At 22.0% G+C, this 20,247-nt stretch overlaps 7 protein-coding genes across 7 annotated transcripts; 3 read left to right on the top strand and 4 right to left on the bottom strand. All coding sequences in view use genetic code 6, as the record gives it.

The window, feature by feature from the left end:
- Positions 1-77: 77 nt before the first annotated feature.
- TTHERM_00361760 (AMP-binding enzyme family protein) lies at positions 78-2,314 on the bottom strand (the record flags this gene model as incomplete). The annotated part of the gene is made up of 3 exons (XM_001007386.2): positions 630-2,314; positions 299-582; positions 78-235 (listed from the first exon to the last, which is right to left on the bottom strand). Exons 1-3 carry the CDS (start codon positions 2,246-2,248, stop codon positions 78-80), a joined length of 2,061 nt encoding a protein of 686 aa, XP_001007386.2. The 5' UTR covers positions 2,249-2,314.
- A 2,511-nt stretch (positions 2,315-4,825) lies between these two features.
- Positions 4,826-5,317, top strand: TTHERM_00361750 (hypothetical protein; the record flags this gene model as incomplete). The annotated part of the gene is made up of 1 exon (XM_001007385.1): positions 4,826-5,317. One exon carries the CDS (start codon positions 4,826-4,828, stop codon positions 5,315-5,317), a length of 492 nt encoding a protein of 163 aa, XP_001007385.1.
- Positions 5,318-7,812: 2,495 nt separating this feature from the next.
- Positions 7,813-8,715, bottom strand: TTHERM_00361740 (kinase domain protein; the record flags this gene model as incomplete). Its single annotated transcript, XM_001007384.1, has 1 exon — positions 7,813-8,715. One exon carries the CDS (start codon positions 8,713-8,715, stop codon positions 7,813-7,815), a length of 903 nt encoding a protein of 300 aa, XP_001007384.1.
- Positions 8,716-9,895: 1,180 nt separating this feature from the next.
- TTHERM_000361739 (hypothetical protein) lies at positions 9,896-10,143 on the bottom strand (the record flags this gene model as incomplete). The annotated part of the gene is made up of 2 exons (XM_012795458.1): positions 9,896-9,916; positions 9,976-10,143. The coding sequence occupies 2 exons, from the start codon at positions 10,141-10,143 to the stop codon at positions 9,896-9,898; spliced, it is 189 nt and encodes a 62-aa protein (XP_012650912.1).
- A 3,262-nt stretch (positions 10,144-13,405) lies between these two features.
- On the top strand, positions 13,406-15,214 carry TTHERM_00361730 (metallo-beta-lactamase family protein; the record flags this gene model as incomplete). Its single annotated transcript, XM_001007383.3, has 3 exons — positions 13,406-13,728; positions 13,809-14,040; positions 14,153-15,214. The coding sequence occupies 3 exons, from the start codon at positions 13,406-13,408 to the stop codon at positions 15,212-15,214; spliced, it is 1,617 nt and encodes a 538-aa protein (XP_001007383.1).
- Positions 15,215-15,440: 226 nt separating this feature from the next.
- On the bottom strand, positions 15,441-17,488 carry TTHERM_00361720 (RNA 3'-terminal phosphate cyclase; the record flags this gene model as incomplete). Its single annotated transcript, XM_001007382.3, has 7 exons — positions 15,441-15,987; positions 16,045-16,366; positions 16,444-16,720; positions 16,945-17,051; positions 17,112-17,208; positions 17,261-17,371; positions 17,432-17,488. The coding sequence occupies 7 exons, from the start codon at positions 17,486-17,488 to the stop codon at positions 15,441-15,443; spliced, it is 1,518 nt and encodes a 505-aa protein (XP_001007382.2).
- A 1,040-nt stretch (positions 17,489-18,528) lies between these two features.
- Positions 18,529-19,275, top strand: TTHERM_00361710 (transmembrane protein, putative; the record flags this gene model as incomplete). The annotated part of the gene is made up of 1 exon (XM_001007381.3): positions 18,529-19,275. One exon carries the CDS (start codon positions 18,529-18,531, stop codon positions 19,273-19,275), a length of 747 nt encoding a protein of 248 aa, XP_001007381.2.
- Positions 19,276-20,247: the final 972 nt, after the last annotated feature.

Genomic DNA, 20,247 nt, shown 5'->3' with positions numbered 1-20,247 from the left:
TAAATTAATTGATAACTTAATAAAAAGAATAACACATAAACTTATTTATAAAAATAAATTCTTGAATTCTAAACATTTCATAAAATGGAAGAATATATTCTTTAATCTACTTAGTCTAAATTTTAGCCTGACTAACATTTCTTAATAAATTTTTTGATGTACTCACTTTACAATTCTTATGAATTCAATAGTTCAAATCTCTACTCAAAATAATTCTTTTAAACATGCTAATTATCTATTAATTTATTTATTTAAAAAAAAAATAACTTCAAAATCAAATTAGAATTAAAAACTTTACATTGATTTTATGCTTTATGCATATTATTTCCTTACTAAATTAGGTTATCTTGAGAATATCCCACTAGTTATAAGGCTGCTATTTAATCTTTTTTGAGTAGCACCATAATAGACTTCTTGATAAATATCAAATCTTTGTATAGCTCTAGAATTTACATGCTTTTGTAGACTTATCTTTCTATTCCTTTTTTTGCTATTTTTTATTGCTAGTTATAATAATCTTCATCAATTTCTTTCTTCTTACATAATCTTTTTAGATCAAATAATTATAAAAGGCGTGTTCGTCTAATTAAATAAAGGGTTTAATATTAATTTTTTAAAAGAAATCTTACTTTTTTTTAAAAAAAAGGGATTTTGCATCATTCAATATTTTTTTATCTTAAATAGCTTTAATCTTAGATGCATAATACTCAATATTTTTACAGTTGCTTTTTAAATATTAAGTTTTATTTAGCTTTGGAATAAAAGCGCTTTGTTTTGTTTCACATTAATTTCTTAATGTAGATTAGTGAAATTAAGACTCTAAGCTAGAGCATGTTTATTTATCCTAATTTGAACATGCGTTTCTAATTTGTTGGTTTAATTTAGACTTTTTCGTTTGTATTAAATTTTTCTGTATACTCTATTCAAAATTAAAGTTTGGTTATTGTGTTCTTAATATTTCGCAAGATTACGTGTTTTTGATATTAGTTAATTCTTTTGAGAATTTGGATTTTTCTTGATAGTCAACCAAATCATTTTATTAGCTTTACTCAACATATTGTCTTGATTTAGTCATAAATAAAGGAATTTAAATATCTTTTTTTTTCTTTTATTAGTAATTTATTTACTATTCAATTAAAAATTCATTATTTATCTCTGTATCTTTGCATTCATCACTTAGATTAAATAGCTTATTTTTTTTCAAGTTCTACTCATAAGTGTCTTGATACATAGATTGTAAAAAGACATAAAACAGATCTCTTTGTATTAGTTTTTGAGAATAAATTTTGAATAAGTATCCTAGAGTGACCATCCAGACAATCAAATTGTTTACTAGAACTAAAACTTGGACAAAACTAGGGAATTGGATTTAAATTTCTGAAACTAATTCATCCATTTGTAAATTCACTTCAATATATGGTTAATAATTTTGATTAGTAAATATTTAATACAGTTAATTATATTAAATAGGTCCTTAATATTCATTTTAAGATTGAAACACAAATCCCTACTAAACTTTAGTTACTTAATTTTGAATGTTTTATGTGATAAAAACAAATTAATCAGATTCTGAGTAAATAAATGCTTTTCTAAAATTTACTTGGTTTTGCTTAGAAGTGATATTGTACTAAGAAGTATACAATCTTAAATTTAATCCTGCATAATCGCCGTTAACAAGCTTTATTATATCTTATTTGTCTGCACAATTAGAAGGAATTGTAGTTTTGAGATAATCAGTGGCATAGCAATCATAAACTAGCAACTAAATTTAACTGAAAATATCTTCTTTGTTGTTCAACAATAGCTATTTGTCAGATATTTTAGAAAAATCAATGCAGTTAAAGCCATACAATTCTGGATTTGAGCATTAGATTATATCTAATTGTGTTGGGTAATAGGTATCATGATTAAAATCAACATAATATGCTAAGGTCACAAGGAAGGTTTTATTTAATTTCTCTTAGTATTCATCAATACTTAAATTATGATCATATTCAAACCTGAATGCCATCAGATCTTCTTAAAAGCTAATTTATGTTTAGCCATCAGTGACAAAAGTCTATGATCTAAAAGTTGGTTCAAATTTATTATCAATAAACTGCATAGTCAGGTAAGCAAAGTAAGCAACAGCTGCTGCCAATATCCCGACAGAAATAAATGCTCCAAAGATAGAACCTTTTTTGATCTAATTGTTACTAAAATAAAAGTTAAAGGGTTACGAAAATAAATCTAACCTAAGAAAATCCATATTTATATTTACTTACTTATTTACTTCTACTTATTATTTAAATAATCTTTACTTTTTGTTTATGTTTGTAATTATTTAATAATTATTAAAAAAAATTGCTTAATACTTTTTAGTAAAAAATAAATTAAATGTTTAAAAACACAGTGAAATGAAAAACTTAACTAAATTTAAAGGGAATTATTATGCAAAATAATTTATTTTATTAGTTAATCTTTAATAATACTATTATCAATTCATTAAATGTAAAAGATTAACAAAAATCATTTAAAATTTCTTTGATCTTTTTATCATTTAAACAAATTAATGACAATTTTCTCTTGTGCAAATGCTTTAAAAATTTATTTTCCTTTAATATAAACTTTATTAATTAAATCTTTTACTATTCTTAATATATTTAAACTTTAAATAATATTAAAGTACTAAACACTATTTAGAAACTACTTTTTGATTTATTTTTATTAAAAACCTATCTCTATTATATTCAGAATTGAAACCAGTAATAATTTATTACATCATTCTTGATATTTATTGATTTTTATTTTTTTTACAAATAACAGCACTTTTTTACTATAATAAAAAATAACCATAGCTAATTATTTGCGATTATTTAAATAACATTTAGAACAAAGAATAATAAAATCAAAGATTATTTATAAAACCAAAATTTGTTTTCTGATATATTAAATGAAAATTAGTTATTGTGACATAAAAAAATATTTAAGTTTTGAGCAAAAATTTTCAAAGTTTATTAGATTTACTAGAATTTACGAACTACAAAATTCTTAGAATTAAGATTAATTAATTATTCAATCAAAGTAAGTTTTATGTTTTATTAAACGTTTATTACTAAATATAGAAAATTATTCCTAATTGCATAGTTTTTTTGTATTTTTTATTAGATATCTTGAAGATATTATTTACAATTTAAATAAATAATAATTAATTAATTATTATTGTTAACATTTGTAAATCTATTGTTAATTTATATAAAAATTTACTTTTCATAACAAAAAATATACTTAGTGGATATATATAATACATGAGATATAAAAACTTTCAAATTAAAGATCCTTTTGTATAAAATATGGTTTAATATATAAAAATAAACTAAATTTTCTGTTTTTTTAATCTTAAATACAAAAAAAAATATTTCTGAAGAATTTATTATTAAAAAGAAAATATTAAATTTCCCTTGTTACTTCCTTTCTTTTTATTTTTTAATAATTATAGATAAGTTAATAAATATTTGAAATAACAAATACCTTAACTTTTTTAAGAGAAAAGGATGATAGTCATCAATTTTTCTTTTAATAAAATCTTTTTCTCAAATACTAACTAAAACATAATTTTAGCATCTTGTGAAATTTATAAAATTGGAAAAATGTTTTGAAAAGTTAGAAGTCAATAATTATTTAAATTTAGGTGTTTTATTTTAAAAATTAATAAAAAATTAAAACATTTTTAAGAGAAAAATGCTTAAATTGTGATCATATTCAAATTTGAAATCTATTAAATCTTCTTGAAAATTAACTTTGGTCAAATAATTAATGACAAGCGTCTATGATCAAAAATTGTATCATATTTACTATTAACAAATTGCTTCGTAAGGTAAGCAAATAAGCTCTTGCTATTCCCTAAATACCAATCGAAAAAAAAGCTCCAAGAATTTTTCCTTTTTTTAACTTAATTTTTAAGAAGATAAATGTTAAAAGGTTATGAAAACAAATCTAAAATAAGAAAATTCATATTTATGCTAATTCTTTATAACTTCTACTTTTAATAATATTCTTTAACATCCTTATTAAATAAGCATAAAGTCTTAGATATTTAATAAATAATAAACTAAAACAATATAAAAGTTCAAAGAAGAGATAGAATTTATATTAAAATCATGATACATAAAGTTTTCAAAAACAAATTCCAAAAAGTTAAATGAAATTATCTTAAAAAATATTAATTTTAAAATCATAAATAAATTTATTCATTGATTTATTTTTATATTTAATAAACATAATATTTTGAAAAACAAATTCCATTAGTAAAAATTGGTAGTTAAATAAAAATAGTTAACAAATTTCTTAGTAATAATTTATTTATTTATATATATATATAACTTAAATTCATTACATTCAATTAATCAGAATAGTTTTAAAAATGATTTATAATTTTAAACAATTAAAATTTTAATATTTAAAATCATTTGAAATAATATGTATTTAAATAAAAAATAATAATAAGGTAGATGTTAATATATTAATAAAAATAACGATAAGTTAAATGTTATAATTATCTAAACAAAATATTATTTTTAAAATTACTTAAAATTATTAACTGCCGTTTTTGTTTTATCCGTTTCTTAAAAAATAGAAAGACATTAAATATATTTTTGAAAGAAAAAAATAATAACTTGTTGATTATTTAAAAAATTCCCTTTTAAAATTCAATTGCTTATTTGTTTGTTTGATAAATAAACGAATGCCTTGATTTTGAAAAAAACATAATTAATTTTAAAGAAAAACATATTTAAATAACTAATTTCAGAGGAAGAAAAAAAGCAAAGAACATAATAATAAAATAATGTCTATATTCACAAAATTAATACTTATTTCTTGTTTTTTAAGTATTCTAAATCTTGTTGAGTCAAAAACATTGAGATCAAGACAAGCAGTAAAAATAGATGAAAAAGTAAAAGAGGCGGTAATAGATCTTAATAGTAATAGAATATCAGGCTTCAAAATTAAGTAAGGATTAGATTATGACATTGAATTAGTAGAAACATACTCAACTGAGCAAGATATTTATGAAATAGTTTTGAACGAAGAGTAAAAATAATCTTCTATTTACGTTTTTTATGTAAGCTATGAAACTGATGAAATTCCTCCAAGGACATTTTCCAAAAGAATATTACTATGCTTTTTACCACCTAAAGATAAATTGGCTAATAAAATGAAATCTGCTAAAGCTTGCGTTGATTTTCGTAATTCGTTTAATACATTGAAAATAGAAATTGATAGAATAGATCATTCAACAAGATCTGAAATCATAAGTGAGATCAAAAATCGTAAGTGATAAAAAAAACTAAATTTTATATTTTGTAACTCTAAAATACAAAAAAAATTATATGTGAAGAATTTATATTTTGTTTTGAAAAATTTTAATTTCTTTTGTTTCTTCTTTTCTTTTTATTTTTCAATAATTATAAATATGTTAATAAGTATTAAAAATAGCAAATAAATAACTTAACTTTTTTAAGAGAATGGACTTTAGTCATGTGTTTCTATTAATAAAATCTTATTCCAAAATATTAATTAAAATATCATTCATTTTACATGAAATTTATAAAGTTGAAAAAAAATTTTTTAAAAGTTTGAAATCAAAAAAAATTTTAACCTTAAGAATATACCCTATTTTCTCAACCTCTTTAACATCTTTGAATGTTCAACTAATACAGTTAATATTAATTGATCTATATATAGACCATTTTATTTTTTAATCAAGGAAATAAATATTTTAGATTTAAAAGTAAACTAACTTAGCTATTAATTTAAATTATCATAATTAAACTTTTGAATTTTAATCTTTTATTTAAATCTTAAAGAAAAGTTAAATAATTAAAAAAATGATTTTACAATTAAATTAAAAAAATAGAATAAAATTCAAGTGATATCATTAATGATTTATTTATTTATTTCTTTAAAGAGAAAATTGCTTATTAAATTAGTAAATAGAACTAATTAAATGATATTTAGTATAAGTAATTTAATCAATATTTATTTATAGCAAGGTATTAAAGATAATTAACTTGAATATTCTGTCTGTATAATTAGTAACTTGAATATATAATGTTCTAATTTAGTATAAGTGTGTGAAAAGAAATAATTAATATTATTATAAAATGCTGAACCAATATTAGTAAAATTATATAAACAATAAAACTTATGTGATCTTTTGCTTATTATTAGCTATTTTTAAATATTTATATTGCTAATCAAATAAATATTTTGTTAGTTAAGTAGGTTTTTATTTTTATTCCTCTTATTGTAAAAAATGTTAATGTATTATTTTATTTTAATCAAACTAAAATAGCAAAATATATAAGATTTATTAATTTTTACAAAATTATTCTTTTTAATAATAAAGCTAACCAATCCATCCATCAAGTAAATAAAATTTTTAATTTATAGATAGAATATATATATATATGTGTGTGTGATAAAGATAATTATATCAAGATAGAATAGTTATATATGTATATATTAAGGGGAATAATATTTAAACAAATAAATATTTGCAAATCAATTCATGAAAGAATTAATGTGAGTATTTTTATTTGTGACTCAAAAATCTTCAACGAAGCAAATATTTTTTACTTTACAAATTTTTTGCAAATAAAATAATTTCGAAATGCCCAAAAATTAATTATATATTATTTGTCCTATATTAATAAAGGCAGGCGCAAATTAAATTAATTACTCAACAAGATATTATAAAATCATAGTAACTATCTTATTAAAACCACAAATGATATTTTAATAATTAAATTATAGGTATTGATGGAATAATTAATTAATTAGTGATAAGATAAAAAATAAATAATTCAGCAATATTTGAATTTATTTTTAGATTTTGGAGTATTTTATTAAAAAAAATTAAATTAGGATTCAAATAAATATCAATTTATAAAAGATAATCAAAACAAGTATTTATTAATATTGCAAATTAATTTATATTCTTTGATTGGAGTTCGATCATTGATTGATAAATAATATTGAGAAGGGAAAAGACTACACAAATAATTATTAATTTATTATTAATTTAATTTAATAGTTGAGCTGATATATTTATTTATTTATTTATTCATAGATAGATAGAAATTAGTTTTTGTAAAGAGTAAATTAGTTTTATGTAAACGCTAGGTAAATTATTTATTTTTTATATTAAGGAACACTGTTTGTTTGTTTGCTTTGTAGTAAATTTTATGCTGTTTCTGAGATTCTTCGAGTTGCTTTAAAATAGGCTGAATTATGCTTTTATTATTTAATTGATCTTCTTTGAAATTCTACAAAAAGCGAAGCGATTATTGAGAGAGAAAAGAAATTGGAAAGAAAGAAGATATTAATTATATTTTAATTCAAGAATGCTAAAAGGATCAAAAAGATCTTGTTATTTTATATTAATAATTCTAGCGAGTTATTATGTTTATGCTGAATGCATTATTAGAAATCAAAAATCTAACAGAGTTCTTCGCAATTAAATAATAATCATTAAAAAAATCATCAAATTTCTTTAATGAGTAAAAGGAGTGAATTGAGTGAGTGATAGATATTTTTTTGAAGGATTTCGTTTTTAATTGTTGTTAAAAGTAATGGAATGATATTGATCGGTTGGTTATAATGCCATTTTAAAATATAAGATTTTTACTTGTAAGTTTGTATATAAATTTATTATTATTCTATGCATATTTATTTATTATTTCTAATTTCTTTGCGCTGTGCTGAAGCATTTATTTAATTAAAACAATAATGGAAAGATTAATTTAAGTCTACTATTTGCAAATGTTGTTTTCAATTATTTTGGTGCATGCCTTGATTAAATTGATTGTACTTTTCTTCAAAGAAGGGCAGATAGTCAGCGATGTCTCCTCTTTTATCAGGGTTTAAGTTGAGCATTTGAACTACTTTTGATTGTACACTTTAATCCATTTCGCCAAGACATTTTGCATATTCTTGAGAGCTCAGAGATGCCTTAATTCTTTCTAGCTCTTCATTAGAGGATAAAGCGCTCGCATATTTAAATCCGAATATTTCTGCTATTATGACTCCTATTGCCCAAATGTCTGTTTGCTTTGATTGCTAGTAATAGATTGATTCGGTGTTTTAGTTAATTTCTGGTGCTAAATACCACTTATCAGATAGGCTTGAAGTTTCTTACTTTTTTTTATGTATATCAGAGTCGAATTCAAGTCCAAATTCGCAAATAATAATACGGTCTTCAGGAGAAATCATTATATTTTGAGTCTTTAATTCGCGATGAGTATGGCCTTGACTATGAACGAAATTGATACCTTGAACGAGCTCTAAAGCGTAACGATATTTATGCTCTTGAGTTATTGATTTACTTTCATAGAGCAAAGAACGAAGAGTTACTGGATAGTAATCCATCAAGAAGAAAAACATATGATTGCGAATAAAATATCTTTAAAAGTGGACAAAATTGGGATGTTTTAAATCACAAAGGATTCCCACTTAAGCAGAAATACCCTAACTGTCCAGCTCGTTCTAGAAATAGCGGATTTTAAATGCATATTTTTTATTGTCTTTGGAAACTATAACAACCTTGTTTGGGATAATTTTGTCTGTTGTTTTGCCATCCTTAATTTCTAGAATGGTGTAGCCCTCTTTTTCAATGGCACGCTTTGCTTTTTCAACTAGTCTCTAATTTTTAGATTACGAAGTGCAAGTTCCCATTTGATATTATTACTTATTAGTTGCAATTTTGTATAGAAAATCTATGTGTTAGTGCTTTTTAATAAATATATATTTCTGCTTATAATTGGTTTAAATACTACTAACTAACTAACTTAAAGCTAAAAACAATCAGCAGCTACTACTAAATTTGCTTTTATAGAGTTTTTTTTGCTTTCTTATTGTTTCTTCCTAATATGCTATTTTAAACTAAGCTTGCTTGATGCTAACTATAAATGCAGCTTGTATGATTGCTCTCGTAGATATTGATTTTTGAATAAAATATTTATTTAGAGGTGGTTGAAAATGAATGAAAGTTTTGAGTGTTTAAAATTAAATTGATTGTTTTCAATTTGATTTTTTTTATTTGTATTTTTTTTGTTATAATTATATTAATTGTTTTGTTTGTTGCTCTTTTTGTGCCACTCACACAAATATCCTTTTTAATTTCTTTTTTTGTATTTATTTATTTGATTGAATGATTGATCTATCGTTCGATCGAATAGTCAATTGATTAATAAATAAATAAATAACTTGAGAGATTTTTGATTTATTCTTTTTATGACATTAGTTTTGATTGATCTTTTATTGGTTAGTTATTTAAAAATGCAGATTTCTTTAAAATTGATAGAGTCCTATGTAAGTAAGTATGCATGTAATTAGAAATATATATACTATTTATATACATGATATACATATATCTGATAACAAGCTATAACAAAGATAAAAGTGAAAATAGCATTATAATCTTGATAATGCATATTCTTGATTTGTAAATTAATAAAATTTCGAAAAAATTAGATGCACTATTAAATAATTAGGTAAATTTATGATTCTACCTAAAAAAAGTATGCGCTTCTATCATTAAAATTTCCCAAATATTAATTTAGAATTTTGTTAATTTCTAACTAATCTTTACTTATCTCACTCAGCTTACTTTTATTTTAATACTAATAAATTAAGAATCTAGATCTAAAATATTCCATCTAAATTTAAAAATTTTTGTTTCAAATTTAACACAAATTGGTAAACATAAACTAACATTACTCTTCTTTCCATCAAAAGAATTATTTCTATCTCATGGCATGATGTTTTTACATCTCTTATTAAAAGTGATTAAATTTACAAAATTTTATTGAATTGTAACAATTGTTTGCCTTACTTGGCTCTAAATTTACTTAAATCAGAATTGTACTCTGGTATGCTAAATAAAATTAAATAAAAAAATTTTTTGCTTGAGTATTTAAATAATTTTTTATTTACTTAACTTAGCAATGCTTGCTTTCTTTATTTATTTGTTTGAGATTGTTATATCTGTGTGATTTATTTAGTTCTATGAAAATTATAAGCCATATGATCTTAATAAATATCCTATTTATTTGCATTCCAAAGATTGATTAATTAATTAATTATCTAATCTTTTTGTTTCATTCTAATTAATTACTCCTTTTTTAGATTAGACTAATAAATCCATATTAAATATAGTAAACACATAATAAATTTTATTCAGAATAAACATTTACTGCTTTAACGCTACTTGGTTAAATAAAATTGCATGAGTATACATATAGTAAGCACAGACAAAAAACTTCACATTAATTATTAGTATCTGATTTACATTTTTCAAAGACAAGATAATTTCGTACATTGATAAGCAAACGATTTTAACAGATTAATTAATCTGAATGAATGAGGACTAATTTAAAAATTGTTCTAGAGATTAACTAATACCAATCATACTACATGTTTTATCCCACTGGTTAGCCACTATCTTATATATTGATGATAGTGTTCATGGAATTTGACCATTTAAAATGTGATAAAAATCTCATTTATTATTATTTTTATACTACTTACAGATGGTTATCAAAAATTAAGCAAAACTAAATTTCAAAAATCAATTAAAAGTAAGTAAATATTTGCATAAATTTAATAAATCGTTAATGCACTCTTAAATAAATAATTTTTGAAATAAATTAACTTGCCAAGCTTGGTTCATTTCATAAATGATTTATATTAATTAGTTCGCTACTACCATTTGTGTGAAAGAGAAATTTACAGAAAAAAAGAAAGAATGTGATTTGAGGGAAGTATAGACAAATATTTGATAGTATTTAATAATTTTTATAATTTATTTATTTATTTTAAATTACTCATTTTAGGATGTAAATCATCTTATGGGTAAAATAAATTGATGATTCTAATTAAATTACTAAGTTATTAAATAAAATTTTATAATTGTTGATAATTTGTATCATCAAATGGTTGGAATTTAATTATCAATAGTTTTTGTAAATTCTTACAAAAATACCTGAAATAATTCTAAAAGAAATATTTCTTGAAGCATTCATAAATATATTTGAAATAATTCTTGACTCCTTTTCTAATTTATATTTAACAATAAAACTCTCATTTCTTATTATAAAATTAATAAAAAGACGCTGATTACTTTTACTTTTTCAATCTATTTTAATTTTATTAATTTGCTTATTAAAATATAGTTTTTTTCTATCTCTATTTTATTATAATAAAGGGCGGACTAGTAATAGTCTAACAAGCACAGCTATTTATTAACAAATTTAATACCAACCATATAAAAGATTATTCCCATTTTATTACAAACCCACTATCTATAATACAGAACATTCTCAATTAATTTAAAATTTAATTAACTTTATTTGCAAACAATTTTTAAACATAGTCACATATTGATGGACCAAATCAATATTCTGGTGCATTTTAGGTTAAAATGCATGCAGCTTTGACAGTTCTAGTTGATAAATAATAATTAATTATATATTGTTAACTTTTTTAAATTAATAAAACGATAACACAAAAATGACCATAAATTCTCTGATTAATTGAATTATTGACTCATATTGATGAATTACATTATTTTTCATTACAATTAATGTTTTACATCTAAAAATCTACAATAATGAGATAGCAAAATTTAGTCAAAATAAATCATTTTAGTATATTTTGTTAAATTATCTTTATAAATATTTTATATAGCATAATAGAGTAAATTAATATATACATCTAATCATTCATAATCGGTCTTAATTAATCTGATTTACTTTTTAAAATTTTCATAACAATAAGGTGGAACTTCCATTTTAAGAAGTTAAAAAAAGTCATAAACTTACTCAAATGGAAAAAAAAAACTAAATCTTAAAATTATGAATAAATATATTCGTAACAAACTATTTCTGAGGACTTTTTTAAGCAAATGCATATTTCTGATCTATTTGCTGAATTACTTGAATATAAGTTTGAAAGATGCATAACATTTTTTGTATTTAATGATATTTATTAATCACTTTTACTATGGATTTAGTTAATATCAAATAGGTTAATAAATTATATATTTATTATGGAAATTATACATAGTAAAATAGACAAACATACAATTTTTTATCAAATTCAAAATAAAAATAGTATTTCATTGTTTCAGAACGAAATAATTTCGAGTAGAAATCAATAATTATTTATTTATTTTAGTATTTACGTGAATGAATCAAACTTGTTAACATCTCTTCATAGGTAAATTTGATTTTTTTAAAGCAATAACGCATTTTAGTTTATTGATTTATTAATTCAAAAAAATCATCAAAATAAATAATGAAATCAACCGTTTCGAATTTCGACTGTCATAGCATGAATTTATACAAAAACAAATACAATATTATGGATCATATTTTTTTTTAATGCTATTTTATTAAAACAAATAGCTTTAGATAATTGAAGAAAATGCATTTAGAAAAAATTAAATAAAGTTACTCAATTTCCAACTTGAAATAATTGTTTTATTTAAATAAGATTAAATTAGGTTTTTGTAATATTTTATCTTACTCTAACAAAAATTATCAAATTTAACACTTATAACTTAAAATTAAAAATATTTATATTGATGATTTGAGGCAATTTATTTAATATAATTTAATGATTACTAGATTCAATTAAATCTGATATATTTTATATAGATAAATTATAATTTAATATTCTTCAATATATTATTAATTGATACAACTTGTTATAAACAAATGATACAAATGCTAAGTTGACTTTATTATAATTCTTTTAGCTAATTCTTAATAGTTAATGTGCCAATTACTAGACAAAATACTGCTTAAAATAAAATTTACAGATTAGACTATTTTTTTTAAAAAAAGCGATTTTAGAAATTTTATAGATCATTTTTTAAGGTCATAGTTAGTTTTTAGTTTTTTAAGAATGACGAAAGAAATTAATTTCCAGAATCACAACAAATATACAATTTAATTTAGAACTTCTTATTAATGATGCAAAGAAACAACCAAAATAATAAATAAATTTTCATTAAAATTTTTATAATAACTTTTTTAGAATAATATTATCAATTAAAATTAAAATATTTAAAAAATAAATTTATATTTCGATTTCTTTTGTTTTTACTATAAAAATTTAGAAATTTTATGGATTATTTTTTAGGGTCAGCCTTATATTTGTCTGCCTTTAAAATGACGATGGAAATTTATTTCCAGAATCGTGACAATTATATAAAAATCTTTGAAGAAAGTCCTATAAATAATTAACAAACAATTCTATTAAATAAAATCAGTATAAATTATCTTTTTATCAGATAAACATAAAATAAATAAATATAATTTGATAGCCAAACATAAATTTACCAATAATTAATTAGATAAAAATGATTCAAAAGTTTACTTTCTTGAAAAACACTGCATTTTTAAAGCAAATCACTAGCAAACTAGAACAATCCATTTGCACAAGAAACATAAAATGCTTAAGCTAGCTTAGCAAATTAAACAAAATTAATTTGTAATGCAATCCTTCATTTAAGTTTTCAACTTAAACAGCATGCTCTGCAAATACTAAATAAGCTCCTAAATCTAATGAAAGCTAAAATACCACTACAGTAATTGAGCACAACGACTTTTACGTGGAGTAACTATTCACTGGATGTCTTGCCTCCTATACTTACTATATTGAATCCAATGGTGAAGCTGCTATGTAAGATATAAATAACTTTTCTAAAATAAATTTTAATAGTAGAAATTCTAAATAACAACTCTCTTTTTTTAAAAAAACAGCATTGATCCTTTGAGAGAAACAAAGCCATACACAGATTTAGCTGCCAGAAGAGGAGCTAAAATCAAATACATTTTAGAATCCCACTTCCATGCTGATTTTGTCTCAGGACATATCAGTTTGGCTAATAAAACTGGTGCAAAGATTATTTATGGCCCTGGAGCACAAGCCTTATATGATATCCATGTTGCTAAAGACGGTGAAGAAATCTAATTAGGAAACATTAAACTTCAAGTAAATAAAATTATTTTCACACTATTAAAACTTAGAAACAATTTTTTATGACAAACTTTACAAATTTAATATAAGAAATATTTATTAAATGTTTTTCATATAATTTTTAAAGGTTTTACATACTCCTGGTCACACAACAGAAAGTTCTTGCTTTTTACTTAAAGACAGCAAAAATTAACCTCACTCAGTCTATACTGGTGATACTCTCTTCTTAGGAGAAGTTGGCAGACCTGATTTAGCAGTTAAATCTGGATAAATTACTGAAAAAGACCTTGCTGGTATGCTTTTTGATAGTATAAAAAATAAATTATTACCTTTACCTGATAATGTAATTGTCTTCCCATCTCACGGTGCTGGTTCAGCATGTGGTAAGAATATTGGAAAGGGCCATATGTGCGATATTGGAACTCAAAAGAAGAAAAATTATGCTTTGTAGCCCATGAGTCGTGATTAATTCATTTAGGTTGTCACTCACGAATTGCCTAAACCTCCTTAATATTTCTTCTATGATGCTGGTTTGAATAAAACTGGCTATGCTAACTTAGAAGATGCAAAGATCAATAACTTTAATGCCATAAAGCCAGAAAATTTATAATAAATTTAAGCTGAAGCTAAAGGACTTGTGTTAGACTGCAGGAACTCAATAGACGAAGGTTATATAGATGGATCTATAAATATAGGTTTGAATACTCCATTTGCCGTCTGGGTTGGTACTTTAATCGATCCTAAAACCCCTCTTATTCTCTTAACCGAACCTGGCTAAGAAGAAGAAGCAGCTAAAAGATTAATGAGAATTGGTTTCGATCATATTATTGGATTCGTTGATGGAGGTTTCTAAGCAATAAAAAATAGTGGTAACATAAAAATCAACACAAGTAAAATTTTGAATGCTGAATAATTCACTTAAATTGCTAATAACCCTTAAAACTTTGTTGTTGATGTGAGAAACAAAAGTGAAACAGATTAGGGCAAGGGACATACTGCTTAAACTATCCCACTTGCTGAATTAGGATCTAGAGTTCATGAGTTACCAAAAGACAAAGAAGTTTACATCTACTGTTAGAGCGGAGCCAGATCTAAAATGGCCATCACTCTATTAAACACTCTTGGAATTAAAAATATTATAATTGCTCACGATGGCTTTAAAGCATTGCACCAAGCAGGATTAAAATGAATAAATAACAAAAAGCTAAAAAAATTTTATATAAATCCATTTAAATTATTATTTATTTTTATTTGTAATTTCTATTTGAAATTTGTACTCATTCATTGTTTTGTTAATCTATCAATAATTATTATTTTTGCTAATATATTCTTCAATAAATAAATTGATATTTTTATATAATTCTCATAAAATAGATTTATTTACTTTTTAAATATTAATTCTTACATTCATTATTTCAAATCTAATTTTTTAAATAAGTGAGTTATTTCTAAAAAATTTATTTGAGTTTTTTTAAAAAAAATATAACCAAAAAAACCCTTTCTAGCTCAATTAAAAATATAAATAAATCCTCTTATGGAAATTATATGCTAAGAGGCTATATATTATATAAGTATAGAGGTTTATTATTAATTAATTTATTTTACATGTAGCATTCAATTTGTTTGTTTTATTATACAATTTAAAGTTTATTGAATATAAAAACCAAAATTATTATAAATATATCTTTATTTATGTTAATTTTTTTTTATAAATAAATAAATATTTTTATTAATTTATTTTAGCAAGTTTAATTTAAAACTTGTTCATTCGTTTTTAAAACCTACTCCTACAATTTTGATAATTTTAGATCTAAGACCAGCTACTTCTTCATCAATTACATCAATTTTTACTTCTGGGATAAATTCTTTAAGTACGTAAAAGCAAGCTAAAGAGTGATCTGTGATAGCTGGGTTTACTCTAATTTGAGACTCTCCATTAGCTAATGCCATGTACAATAATAACTTTAACAAAAAAAATTAAAGTTAAAATATAAATAAATAAATAAATAAAAGTATTACTTAGTCTTAATGGTATTCATCTAAACAGCCTCCTTCTGAAAGTTCTTTAACAAAGTTTTCATAAACTTTTTGTGATGCATCCTAGTAAAAACATCATTTAATATTATTAGTATTAATAAAATAATTACTTCGACTTTTAGATCATCATCATTGTAAAAAGAAAAAGCAAAATAATTATCTTCAGATCCATATGCATGAGCAACAATAGAGTAACATTCTTTATATTTTTTGTTTTTTATTTGCTTTACATCTACTTCAAATTCAATATCTTCCTCTTTAATTCCAGGCTATTTACTTACTAAGAAGCTTATTATGTCTTTTTCTGTTTTTAATAATTTAAGTTTGCTTTTTTAACACCACTTTAACATTCAATTCATTAAATAAATTTAATTTTCTTACTCAAAGGTCTAAAATAATCTTTTTAAGCTTTTTCACATGTTTCAGTCAAAATAAATTGCAAATAAATTTTATTTATAACAGTGCGTTTTGTTATAGTAATAGGCTTTATGTAATCAGCAATTGGCTATACTTCTAATTAAATCTATCCACCACCTCTTGGGTAGTAACCTTCTGTGATTAAATTGTAATTAAAATGAATTCCCATTTTTTCTAAAAGTGGCTTTAGAATTCTTTGTATTGTTTCAAATGGAGGAGATTTGTTTACATCACTACCACCCTAAAATAATTTTTATAAATAAAAACATTATTTAGAAATTGTAAAAGTGTAATTATAATATTGTTAAATGTCTATTTTTTTTGCAAATATTATTAATTAATTTAAATTAAATTAAGATTTTATCTCTTTTTTGTTTACTAATTTGTTAGTTTTAAAAGAGTCTATTAAATTAGTAGAGGAATGCAAGCATATCTTTATTTGATATATAAATTTTAATATTCTACCTAAAGTTTAATAGTTGACTAGGCTTTTCCAAAAATCATAGTAGGAATTAAAGATTAAACCATGAGACTTATGGCAGCTGCACTCTAAGATCCTCCTGCATAATTTCCTGTATATAAAACACTAACTATTTAGTTATTTCAACCTAATTTTTGATTATTTTATATACCGCTTTTAATTTTCATCTAAGGTTCATAAGTGATCTTCAATGATTTTTATTTATCACCTACTACCTATGCTTTAGAGATTTCTCTCATCAATTTAATCTAAAAATATAATTTATTGTAATATTCAAATGATTTTGTAATTATCTTTTACAGCTCCCATAAGCTAATTATTCAATCCAGGATTTGGTCGGTTAACTCTTATATTTTTTAATTGAATAGGCTTTTATAAGATATTGCTAAGAGCCATGCTTGATCTGATTATCTAATTAAATTTCACGATAATGATTCAATACCAAATAAAATGTACTAATAACTTATATACCTAACCTCCTCCTTCATGAAGAGAACCATCTATTTAAAGATATACTACGTCTACCATATTTCGTTAACTACCTAATTACTTAAATTGCTTTATAACTAATATCCTAATTAATTAATTTAATTATATCAATTTTTGTTTACTTATCAAATAAATAATTAATTCTTGCCAATATTTACGTTTGAGTTATGAATTCGTTTCTATAAAAATTCTTTTTCTTAATAAAGTAATAAAAAAAAATAATCAATAATCCATTAATTAATTAATTCATTTGTGAATTAGTAATATGAAAAATGAATAAAACTCTTAATAAAAAATACATACATAATCATGTAAAATGCAAAAATTGTTAAATGAATGCATATTCATTTATAAATCGGCATACTAAATATTATCTACGATAACTAAATTGATTTAGTAATTTAAAAATTATTTATTGGATAAATAATTGGTAAATAAATAAATAAATTAATCAAATCAACATCTAGCAAGTTAATATTTAGTCTACAAATAGATGAAAAAATATAATAAATAGATAAATTATCAATTAGAATGCTACAAAATGGAAATTTATAAATTAATAAATCAATTTATGAATCTAAAAAATAAAGATAGATAGAGATAGATAGAAACAAAGAAATAAAGAAAAATGAATGATTGATTGACATAGTTAAATTTAGAATTAATTAGTAAATGAATTATTCATAAGGTTGATCTATTTTTATATCTAAATATTAGTAAGTAAGTAAATAATTAAAAAAACTCTATTTTTAATTAAAGAGTTTCTTACATATATTTATTTAATCTATATTTTTTAGAAATTGAATACGCATACACAACAGAAACTTATTAATAAATTGATTAGCAAAGAAAGGAATAGATCAGCAAACAGTAAAAAAATTAAAGTTAGAAATTAAAGCAATATTATCAGAATTAGAAAAGTATAATATAACAAAACAAACTAGCAAGCAAGCAAGAAAGCAAACAAAAAACCGAAGTTTACAAAGCAATAGGTAATTTATAGATGTCAAATATTAGCTTGATAAATTTTCATAAATAGAAAAGGAATAAATAAGTAAATAAATATTTGATAAGAAGAAATGGAGTAACTTTTGAAGGATAAAGGGTATTTTAAATTCATTATTGGTCGTAGTAGAGTAAAAGGATAGTTTAACAGAGAAACTATACAAAGGAAGTATTATGAAAAGGATTGGGTAAAATAGAAGATTGAAATGAAGGAAATTTTAGAAGTTATAGATGAGATTGAAGATATGTGTCATCGTTTCCTGATCAATAGAATTATTTTTGCTCTCTAAATCTTCTGTGCTATTATGGCGTTTACTTTATTTATAGTAGGCATTATTGTGAATGTTTAAGTAACTAAATCTGACAGCACAGTCAAGGTATACAATTTTTGGGATTTGAGCTGGCCATATTTCTCTTGTTTTTTCTTTATCCCTCTGATTTCACTTGGGCTATTCTTCATAAATAAGCACCACCTCAATAAATATGAAAAAATAATATCATAGTACTTTGCTGACATAAATATTAATATTTTTGAAAAGAAACAAATTATTTGGAAAGTTGGAGATCTTTGTTCTTACATTGACCTAAGCTAAGTTTCAAAACTGAGATCAAAGAGCTAAGAACTAAGCGTGACTTCCCCTCAAAGCAGCTAAACTAGTAAGAAAATGGATATTGAGAATAAAAATGTCAGTATGGATACAGTTTCTAACTAAAATAATATCTAGAGCAGCTTTAATCCAATATAAATAAATTCAAATGTAAACTATTAAAAAGAGTTTTATGATGGAAATCCTGAATCCTTGGATAACTCTGCTCTTTGAGCGAAGGAAGGACCAATCGAATAAACCAATAATTTAATTTTCAATATGTTAACTACTAATTAGATATAATAAATGTCAACAAAAATTTCATATTAACTTCTATATAATTTTGATAATAAGCTGGTTAGAAATGAGAATAAATAAATACTCTCAAAATATAAAATAGATAAACTAAAAATATATTTTTTATAAAAGATAAATAAATAGATAATTTCATTTTTTAAATAATTAATATTTTATTTATTTAAAATGTGAAATGCATATTAGATCTAATTTATTGCTATTCAAGTTTGTGAGAATTTAGAGTTTTAATTATTTTTACTATTTCGATTTTATTGTAGGTAGCTAATATTTGAGAAAAAAATAAATCCTCATTAATACTAAATAATATTTTATATCAGTTTTTGTAAATCAAATTTGATAATAATAGATTTGTAACAATAGATAATCAATGTTTTAAAATCATATTTAATTAAAGAAATTAATTTTTACTATTGAATTTAAAAAAATGTTACTTTAATTTAAATAATAATATAACTAAAGCATAAAAAATAAATGAGTTTGATTGAAAAATGCTCAGATTTTTTTTAAATAGCCTTTTTTTAAATTAATGATTTTTATGTTTTGTATTATTAGTTGATTGCTTAAATAAATTGCATTCAATTTGAAGAGAAATTTAACTTGTATTAGAAATTGAAATGTATATTAGATTTAATTAATTTACTACCTTTTTAAATTTGTCAGAATTTAGAGTTTTAACTCTTTTATCATTTCAAATTGATTGTTGCTAATTTTTAAGGACAAAATAAATCTTTATTAATTCTAAATAATTTTTTTTTTTCAATCTTTGAATATGAAATTTGTTGTAAGAAATAATTTTTGTTTTAAAATAATATTTTTTGCAATTAATTTTTAATATTGAATTTGATTGTTTTAATTAAACAAATATAATGTAATAAATAGCTAAAATAT

This window comes from Tetrahymena thermophila, assembly GCF_000189635.1.
Source record: "Tetrahymena thermophila SB210 genomic scaffold scf_8254813, whole genome shotgun sequence".
In the NCBI taxonomy this organism is placed as follows: Eukaryota; Ciliophora; class Oligohymenophorea; order Hymenostomatida; family Tetrahymenidae; genus Tetrahymena; species Tetrahymena thermophila.
Note: the sequence above shows the minus strand (reverse complement) of the source record. Positions and strands in the feature narration are given on the sequence as shown.